The 10,336-nt window shown below is 37.2% G+C and overlaps 3 protein-coding genes across 3 annotated transcripts; 2 read left to right on the top strand and 1 right to left on the bottom strand.

The window, feature by feature from the left end:
* Window positions 1–1,180: 1,180 nt before the first annotated feature.
* On the bottom strand, window positions 1,181–2,184 carry LOC119571461. The gene is made up of 3 exons (XM_037918756.1): window positions 2,128–2,184; window positions 1,846–1,992; window positions 1,181–1,656 (listed from the first exon to the last, which is right to left on the bottom strand). The coding sequence occupies exons 1-3, from the start codon at window positions 2,182–2,184 to the stop codon at window positions 1,279–1,281; spliced, it is 582 nt and encodes a 193-aa protein (XP_037774684.1). The 3' UTR covers window positions 1,181–1,278.
* A 2,686-nt stretch (window positions 2,185–4,870) lies between these two features.
* Window positions 4,871–5,938, top strand: LOC119571462. Its single transcript, XM_037918758.1, has 3 exons — window positions 4,871–5,064; window positions 5,185–5,353; window positions 5,512–5,938. Exons 1-3 carry the CDS (start codon window positions 4,871–4,873, stop codon window positions 5,875–5,877), a joined length of 729 nt encoding a protein of 242 aa, XP_037774686.1. The 3' UTR covers window positions 5,878–5,938.
* A 3,416-nt stretch (window positions 5,939–9,354) lies between these two features.
* Window positions 9,355–10,331, top strand: LOC119571463 (the record flags this gene model as incomplete). The annotated part of the gene is made up of 3 exons (XM_037918759.1): window positions 9,355–9,548; window positions 9,668–9,836; window positions 10,002–10,331. Coding segments are annotated over exons 1-3 (693 nt in total), but the record flags the coding sequence as incomplete, so codon positions are not given.
* Window positions 10,332–10,336: the final 5 nt, after the last annotated feature.

Raw genomic sequence — 10,336 nt, 5'->3', positions numbered from 1 at the left:
AACTTTACGGACTCCTTCGCCCTGCAAGATGACATGGCTTACCTGTTTTCATGTGTTTGTCTGTGTTTTTTAAATAAGAATGAACCTGTGTTTTTATACCTTCTGACTTACCTTTCCCATTGGTCCGTGATCTTCATCTACATCTACACTATTTCTACTGCACGTAACACTATACTTATACACTACTTACCTTATATTCTATACTTACCTTGCCTTATTCTTGCCTTTTTGCCTTCGACTAAGTCACCTTAGTTTTGTTTCTCACTCGTTTCTCTCTTCGTATTTTCCCGTTTTCCCTCACGGATCCCTTCTTCCACTTTTTCGTACTCTCCTGTCTTTATTTATTTTATGTGCCCATTTTTGTATAGTTTTATTATTCTTTTTATTTCATGTATAGTTAAACTTATTTTAAACTCACCATACACTATTTAATAAATCTATTGAACTGCATTGGGTAAAACATCACCAAGCGCGGAAGCCACCGGCATAAAAGGTCAAGCCAGGTCGATCAGAAGGGAGAGTCTTTTTATCTTTATCTTTGGATTTTTAGCTGGCTGACTGGTGTTTCTCGTGCTGTGGCGGGTTGCCTCTGTTAGTGTATGGTGTGTTGTCTTGTGTATTGTTTATGTTCGAAAGATTTGTGCATAATAAATGTATAATATGGATTCTCTTTTTATGTTGCCTTCTTATTCAGCCAGTGATTTTATTTTATTGTTCTTTTTATTGTGACTACGGGGTCGCTTTCAAAACACCTTAGAGTCATCTAAAAAGTACGCCAAACCCACATGGATATTACTTGTAGTTGGGTAACACGCTACCAAACATTTCAAACTCCACGGGGTTTGATTTATTCACTAGATTATCTATAACTCATTTCTTATGTTCTTTCATTTCTATCGTTTTCTTGGTAGGCGAGCTCACTTCCGTTTACCTTGGGTGAATTTGATCTTGGTGTTGTGTATGTATGTGTGTGTGTGCGTGAGGATGTGTTGTATGTGCTCGTATAGTTGTAAGTATTAGGCATGCTGTGCATTAGCATGAAATTACAAAAATCACGAATAAAAATCAACAAAGCGGTATAAACCAGGAAATACGTTCGTTATTAATTCATTGTGCAGCGTGCGCACTTATATGTCTATATACGCCAAGGTTTCTACGTAAAAGGTACATAGAAGACACGTTGAAATGCAGTAATTTTTAGTCAAAAGTGAGTGTACATCATCGAGATAGGTAAGAGAGACTTCTTTCAAGGTGAACAGTGTCCCTTAAAAAATCATTTTAGCCAAAGAAGAACCAGCCGAAGGTTATGGTGCCGCCAGTGGGGAGCGTGAGCGTGGTGGTGAAGCAGGTGGGAATGAAACACAATAGGACGCAGCGGGTGAAGGTAACGCTCACTTGACGACGGTCTTGCACACTGTCATTCTGTTCCTCACTCACCAGTTTGTAAACGGGAAGGTCGCCACAAAAGTTGGCAAGATCTGAACCGATCTCTTCCTCAGGATTGTCGAGGGAAACAGCGGAAACTCTAACGTCAGACTCAACCCTCATGCCATCATCCTGATGACCTTTGATGAAGGCTACTTGTTGCTCGAAAGATTTAACGAGTCTCCTCACGTAACACGCCTCCTGAGATACCACTCGGGATGCTGCTAGACCCTACGAAGTACATCAAGTTTTAGTTATTTATGATATCTCCCTATTTATCATAGAATGAGTCTATACAATTTTACTTATAGAAGAATTTCTTATGCACTTACAATTCAGCAAAATCAACAACGAAAAACAGGGAAAATTTGTATTTCAGGGCATCGTGTACTCATTGATAACCTGACAAGTAATACTTACCACGCTATAATCCTCCAGAGTTTCAACGTCATCGAAGTCGTCAGATTCTGGCATGTGAAAATGAACCTTCATGGCAAGGCGGTCTACATCCACTTTCATGCATTTGTTTTCAGCGACACTGCTTCCCTTGTAACATACTTGGTAATCCTACCAAAGAAATGGCCATGTTTTTTAATAATGATATTTCACATGAGAAATAAGCTTTTCAGTGATCATGTAGGTATCTCACCTGCAATACATATAGTAGAAAAAGCAAGAAGCATGTCAACAGTGTTTCCATACCTGAACCTCAGCCAGGGAGAAGCCTAAGAGGCAGGACACCATCAGCCAAGTGAACATGGTGTGATCTAGAAAGAAAATGGACTAATCAGGTGATAGGAAGCTAACAAATCGTGAAATATATGAATCTCTCACTCACTGAAACTATACAGAACATATAGAAAACAGAACGCCATGGATATAATCTTAGGATGAAATAAAAAGACAGAATAACTAAAGGTGGATTATTATAAATGTGATATAAAATTAATCCAATAGAAGGTCATTTCTTTATGTTATATAAGATATTTAAAATATACTGTTACTCAATATCAGGATGTATAAAGAGAGAGTCTTGTATGAAATTAATCACTCACCAAGGAGAGATACGACCAGTGATGTGAGATCGTCCTCGGAACTTTTATAGTTCCAGCAGTGTTATACGACCTTTAGAAATTAACAACTGTTGTTAAAAGTCCCTACTTCAGCACCACCTGTAAAGAAATGACTATGTATTCTCTATTCAAGATCTGTTTATCGGTAAATCTTCAGTCAGTTGATTACATATATATTTCAAAGAAAAAGAAAGATGTATCAGCAATTCATTCAAGTTTTCTGAACATCCGTTTGTAGGAATATATGTGTGTGTATGGTGTATGTGTATGTGTGCATGTGTATATATACGTACAAGAAATGTGTATATATATACATGCATAAACATATCTATGAATAAAAGCTTACATATATAAATGCATATCCATTTACATGCATGTAAATGTATGTAAACATATGTAAATATATGTATTCATTTTATCAAAAACATACGTTTTTATGTAATAAATACATAAATTTTTCAAATCGTCCGAACCATTCCGAACGGTGGCGATGTTTCGGACTGAGCAGTGCTATGGCTCGATCAATGTTCAAATAATATTTTTTCTTAAAATTATGTAAGTTATATTCATACGGATAAATGCAGATTTTGTGTGTGTGGAATATGAATCAAACTTGTTGTTACATTACTCTAAACAATATACTGATTGGTCAAAACAGTGGCATATTAGTTTACAGTACAAAAATGAAGGCATACTGACCGCTTGCTTTCTGAAACAAGAAAAACACGTGTGTGTGTGTGTGTGTGAGGAGGGGGGGTGTACAGGTGATTGAAAGTGATTGAGTGTGTGATTTAGTTAGAGTGAGGAAAGCAAAAGAGAGAGAGAGAGGGGGGGTGGGAGGTCAGAAAGAGAGAGAGAGGAGGGAGGAGAGAAAGGAGAGAAGATGAAAGGAGAGAGAATGGGAAGGAGGCGAGAGAGAGAGGGGGAAGGAAGAACGGTAATGAGAGAGAAAAAAAATCAGAGATAAGAAGGAGGGAAAGAGGGAGGGGTGAAGAAGAAATAGAGGGAGGGAAGAAGAGCGACAGACCTACACATGCAAAGAGAGAAAAGGGGGAGATAAATCATGAAACAAGAAATCGTAGTTTTTAATTGCTAGGCATTGGCGCTTTGTTAAATCATAAATGATTGAGAGCAGAAGTGTTATCATTTTAAAATGTTCCTTAAAAAAGGGGGATGAAATTTTAGACTGACGAATCACCTCATCAATTGTTCGAATAATTCCATACTTAAAGCAGGGAGAGACCTTATTGGGAATACTTTCGTCAGTTAACACGAACCCGACATGATAAATGGGATTTCCCCATATACACTTGCTCAGAGGTTACGATATGAACCTAAAATATACAAAGTGGATTTCAGAAATACAAATGAAATCGCTATAATATATATGTATAAACTGCAGTATTCGGACTATAACACCATTCGAAGGATCACCAATTTCTCTCTCTCTCTCTCTCTCTCTCTCTCTCTCTCTTTCTCTCTCTCTCTCTCTCTCTCTCTCTCTCTCTCTCTCTATATATATATATATATATATATATATATATATATATATATATACACACAAATACAAATACAAATACACATGTGCGTATGTGTGTGTGTATGTACTCATACATAAGCATTCATATGTATGTACATACACACATATAAAATGTGTGTGTGGGTTTTATATATATATACACACATGAATATGAAACACACACACACACACACACACACACACACGCACACACATATATATGTGTGTGTGTGTGTGTGTGTGTGTGTGCATGTATTCATATTTATAGAATTAGAAATAAATAAAGTCATGAATAAAGGGACACATTCACACACAGACACACACACACACGCAACATACACACAAACACACACACACACACATACACACACACACACACACACACACACACACATTTATATATACACTATAAATACATGCATACATACATGTATACATACACACACATGTGCATATATACATACATACAATGTGCGTACTGCTTTAGAGAAGACTCATGATTGAAAATTTATTAACGTGCATCCGTATTACGCCATTCGCGATCTATTCTGAGCTGTAGATATTAAAAAATCCCTTTTCATGGAATTTCTTTTTCATACTAGATTTTCTTTTCGAAAGAATTCCAGAAATGTCATTTCAGAAAATGCATTCTCAGCAAATATCAGATATATATTGGATGGTAATAGAGTTCACGGGACAGTGTGATCAGGTGAGTGCTCTGGTGTACGGCGAAATGAGTTGAACATATATATATGTGTGTGTGTGTGTGTGTGTGTGTGTGTGTGTGTGTTATAACTATTATAATTTTAGAAGAGTGTTTTATTGCTATGACCATATTTGTACAGACGTAATCATGTTGAGGATCGTGAGTCTGGCAGTGACTTTGGCCGTGTGTGTGGCACGACCCAACCAATGGGACGACCAGCTAGGGCTTTTCCCTACTGAAGGCGGGGACTCTCAGCCCATCTTGCCTCGCGCCGTCGCCAACCCTACCACGCCCAACCAGATACTCGACGCAGTGCTTGAAGGAGCTATCGCATACATGGAGTAATATTCTGTTAACAAAGTTCCATTGATAATAATGATTGTTTACTGTCATTTCATATTCGTTGTTGCCATTCCTTATTATTCATTTCATATACTGATTTTTTCAAGTTTTCTTGGCAGAACACTTGGATGGTGTGATTCCAAGAACGTGCAGAACGGAGAGTCAAACCTGCCCTTCCAAGTTAACTCTGACGGAAGCAGCTCCGAGAACTTCAGCATCACTAAGGCCAACGTGACTGGACTCTGCTCCCTACGCCGCTCCAAGTCCGCTTCCTTCAACGCTGATCAGGTAGGAGATCAAATGAAAAGAAAGGTGTATGAGATATGCATTAACTTGTTTAACTCATTAACTTTAAAGTTTTGAAGGGAAAATCCCTCATGACATTAATATTCTATTTCTTAAATAAAACTCAATACATAGTGTCTGATTGTGACTTGTATTTTTAGAGTGTGCTCACTGGTTCGGTTGTCGTAGAAAACGCTCGTGCCAACGCCGACTACACGGTAACCTTTGCCGGTGTTGGAGAAGCTCCAGCACAGACTGTTTCTGGTCAAGTTGTAGAGCGTGTGGACAAGCTGTTCGCCGATATCCAGATCAACTTGTTAAACCTTGTGCCTCAGAACATCGCCAGCTACACTGCACGATCGGGTCATGACCTGCTTGAAAGTGCAAGCAACTTGGACGGCAATGATATGAAGGACGTTCACAGCGCCGGCTTCAGGAAGGCTTTGCGAGAGATCGTGGAGAAAACTATGTCTTCCAACGTGAAGGTGCAGATTAACAAGTCCATCCAGGATATGAAGAATGCTTGATCTTCCAAAGTCATGATGAAATTGTGAGTGTATGAAGAGACAAATAAAAACTAGTAATCATGCAATTTCAATACTTTGGTCAACCCTATCCATCTATGTTTTTTTTTTTTTTTTTTTTTTTTTTGTCTGTGTGAATGTATATATACTTATATATTGAAAGATATACATCCATATATATATATATATATATATATATATATATATATATATATATATATATATATATATATGTATGTATATATATATAAGTCGATGTGTCGTGATCAGATTTGCAATCTGACATGCATGCACGAGCAGCTGCAGCCACAGACTAATTAAAAAAAGATGAGGCAAAGCAGCAACAGTACTGCACAGGCGCAAGAAACAACTGAGACAAAACACCTGCACAGGATACCACGCTCTACACCGAAACCACTGTAAAAATAAAAGAAAGAAGTACAAAATAAGTATTTTCACTGTAGAAATAAAGCACAAATAGTTGCCCAGAAAAAAAATGCCGCGAAGGTTAGGATGCACACCTGACCCGCCACAGACACGAGACAGAGAGAATGGAGGCTTGGACTGGCGGCCACGTCACTGTCGCTCTTTTTTTTCATTACCCAACTTTGCAACGGACGACGGATATCTTTGGCCTGCGACATGATACGAAAACGTAATGGAAATCATAATAGGTTGTATATATGTACACTCTCCTGGCAAACCACCAGAACTCACCCTTTATTTTTTTTCCGATATTACTTTATCATTTCACTTTCAGTTTATTTTCTATAAACGGAAGTGCTGTAACAGGAAGTAGAATTAAACGGAATATCTGGTTCAGCAGTAAAGGCCCAAACAACGTGTTTTACACTGATCATAAATGAAGTGGTTTGAAATGAGAGCTGATGATCGAGTCTCTATATATTAATGTCTAAAGTAATATCTATAAATAATGACATGTACACACGTATATTTTCACGTAACTACATTTGTGTTCACTCACACAAACGCGTACAAAGCTTTACATAGTTACCCTCATTCACACGCACAAATACACACATACGTGTACAAATACACGCACAAGTATATATACACGTACACACACACACGTACACGCACGCACACTCATACATATACACACACATACACGCACACACATATGCACATCTACACATACACACAGACCTACACCTACGCACAAACATAATCACATACACGTACATGTACTCATAAAACATTACCGCATGCACACACATCCAAAACACAAACACACATACATATATTCATATACATATATACACATACACATGCACAAGCATGCAGAGATACGACCAGTGATGTGAAATCGTCCTCGGGGTTTATATAGTTCCAGCAGTGTCACACGACCTTTAAAAATCAAGAACTGTTGTTAAAAGTCCCTACTTCAGCACCACCTGTAAAAACATTTTTACTATGTATTCTCTATTCAAAATGTGTTTATCGGTAAATCTTCAGTCTCAGTTGATTGCATATATATTTCAAAGGAAAAGAAAGATGTATCAGCAATTCATTCAAGTTCTCTGAACATCCGTTCATAGGAATGTGTGTGTGTGTGTTTGTGTGTGTGTATGGTGTATGTGTATATATATGTACAAAAAAGTGCGTGTGTTATATATATTATATATATATATATATATATATATATATATATATATATATATATATATGCATAAACATATATTTACAAATAAATGCTTATATATAAATGCATATCAATTTGCATGTATGTGTATGTTTTTTATGTAATGAATATGTATATTTTTCAAGTCGTCCGAACCATCCCGACCGGTGGCGATGTTTCGGACTGAGCTTTGCGATGGCTCGATCATATATTTACAGTTTTTCATAATTTTTTCATAAATTATGTAAGTTGTATGTCATGCGCAGAAATGCAGATTATGTGTGTTTGGATTATGAATCAAACTTTTTGTTGCATTACTCTAAACAATGTATTGAATAGGTCAATGCAGTGGCATATAGTTTACAGTACAAAATGAAGTAATGATAACCGCTTGCTATCTGAAATGTTGGGAATATCCGTGAGTGCGTGCGTATGTGTGTGTATGTGAGGAGGGGAGATGTATGGTAATTAAAAGTGAGTGAGTGTGTGACAGAGTTAGAGTGAGGAAAGTAAAGGAGCGACAGAGGTGGGGGGTGAGAAAGAGAGAGAGGAGGGAGGAGAGAAAGGAGAGAGGATGAAAGGAGAGAGAATGGGAAGGAGGCGAGAGGGAGAAGAGAGACAGGCGTACACATACAAAGAGAGAAGTGGGGGAAATAAATCATGATACAAGAAATCGTAGCTTTTAATTACTAAGCATGGCCGCTTTGTTAAATCATAAATGACTAAGAGCCGTAGTGTCATTTTAAAATGTACTTTAAAAAAGTGTGAGGGAATTTTAGACTGACGAATCATCTCATCAGTTGTTCAAAAATACCATACTTGCAGCAATAAGCTCCGCACGAGAGACACTTAGCATTATTGGGATTTTTTTCGTCAATTAACACGAACCCAACATGATAAATCTCCCCATATTCACTTCTCAGAGTTTACGATGTGAACCTAAAATATAAAAAGTGGATTTTAGAAATACAAATGAAATATCCATAAAAAAGAATATATATATATATATAATATATATATATATATATATATGTATATATATATATATTTATATATATATATATATAATTGCAGTCTTCGGATTATACCACCATTCGAATAATCACCATTTCCTATACATATATATATATATATATATATATTATATATATATATATATATATATATATATATATATATGTACTCGTATAAATGTATTCATATGTATGTACATACACACATATAAAAATATGTGTGTGAGTATATATGTATATATACATACATATATATATATATATATATATATATATATATATATATATATATATATGAATATGAACACACCCATATATGTGTGTGTGTGTATGTGTGTGCATGTATTCATATTCATAGAATTAGAAATAAATACAGTCATGAATAAAGAGACTGATACACATACACACAACACACATACACACATATATATAAATACCTGCATACATACATGTATACATACACACAGACATTGGCATATCTGCATACATGTAATGTTTATGCTGCTTGAGAGTGCGTTCATTCGTATTACGTTCTTCGCGATGTATTCTCAGCTGTAGATATTGAAAAAAGCCTTTCATTGAATTTTTTTTTCATAATAGATTTTCTTTTCGAAAGATTTTCAGAAATGTCATTTCAGAAAATGCATTCTCAGCAAATATATAAATATATATTGGAGGGTAGGAGAGTTCAAGGGACAGTTCACCGAACCATTCGGTGAGTCTTCTGGCCAGATGAGTTGATGAATATATATGTGTTTATATTATAACTATTATAATCTTAGAAGAGTATTTTGTTGCTATGACCATATTTGTACAGACGTAATCATGTTGAGGATCGTGAGTATGGCAGTGGCTCTGGCCATGTGTGTGGCACGACCCAACCAATGGGTCGACCAGCTAGGGCTATTCCCTGCTGAAGGCGGGGACTCTCAGCCCATCTTGCCTCGCGCCGTCGCCAACCCTACCACGCCCAACCAGATACTCGACGCAGTGCTCGAAGGAGCTATCGCATACATGGAGTAATATTCTGTTATCAAAGTTCCATTGATTATAATGATTGTTTACTGTCATTTCATATTGGTTGTTACCATTCCTTATCATCCATTTCATTTACTGACTTTCAAGTTTTCTTTGGCAGAACACTAGGATGGTGTGATTCCAAGAACGTGCAGAACGGAGAGTCAAACCTGCCCTTCCAAGTTAACTCTGACGGAAGCAGCTCCGAGAACTTCAGCATCACTAAGGCCAACGTGACTGGACTCTGCTCCCTGCGCCGCTCCAAGTCCGCTTCCTTCAACGCTGATCAGGTAGGAGATCAAATGAAAAGAAAGGTGTATGAGATATGCATTAACTTGTTCAACTCATTAACTTTAAAGTTTTGAAGGGAAAATCACTCATGACATTTATATTCTATTTCTTAAATAAAACTCAATACATAGTGTCTGATTGTGACTTATATTATGTATTTTTAGAGTGTGCTCACCGGTTCGGTTGTCGTAGAAAACGCTCGTGCCAACGCCGACTACACGGTAACCTTTGCTGGTGTTGGAGAAGCTCCAGCACAGACTGTTTCTGGTCAAGTTGTAGAACGTGTGGACAAGCTGTTCGCCGACATCCAGATCAACTTGTTAAACCTTGTGCCTCAGAACATCGCCAGCTACACTGCAAGATCGGGTCATGACCTGCTTGAAAGTGCAAGCAACTTGGACGGCAATGATATGAAGGACGTTCACAGCGCCGGCTTCAGGAAGGCTTTGCGAGAGATCGTGGAGAAAACCATGTCTTCCAACGTGAAGGTGCAGATTAA

Source organism: Penaeus monodon, unplaced genomic scaffold (assembly GCF_015228065.2).
Source record: "Penaeus monodon isolate SGIC_2016 unplaced genomic scaffold, NSTDA_Pmon_1 PmonScaffold_6382, whole genome shotgun sequence".
Lineage (NCBI taxonomy): Eukaryota > Metazoa > Arthropoda > Malacostraca > Decapoda > Penaeidae > Penaeus > Penaeus monodon.
The sequence above is the reverse complement of the archived record's forward strand: the minus strand, read 5'-3'. Positions and strand labels throughout refer to the sequence as shown.

Bases quoted from the DNA above. Each gene is read 5' to 3' on its own strand.
- LOC119571461 (XM_037918756.1), bottom strand. From the start codon at position 2,184: ATGTTCACTTGGCTGATGGTGTCCTGCCTCTTAGGCTTCTCCCTGGCT. The intron at 1,993-2,127 runs GTATGGAAACAC...TTTCTTTGGTAG, and splicing joins TCTCCCTGGCTGAGGTTCAG to GATTACCAAGTATGTTACAA. The intron at 1,657-1,845 runs GTAAGTATTACT...TGTACTTCGTAG, and splicing joins CTCTGGAGGATTATAGCGTG to GGTCTAGCAGCATCCCGAGT.
- LOC119571462 (XM_037918758.1), top strand. From the start codon at position 4,871: ATGTTGAGGATCGTGAGTCTGGCAGTGACTTTGGCCGTGTGTGTGGCA. The intron at 5,065-5,184 runs GTAATATTCTGT...TTTTCTTGGCAG, and splicing joins GGAGCTATCGCATACATGGA to AACACTTGGATGGTGTGATT. The intron at 5,354-5,511 runs GTAGGAGATCAA...TTGTATTTTTAG, and splicing joins CTTCCTTCAACGCTGATCAG to AGTGTGCTCACTGGTTCGGT.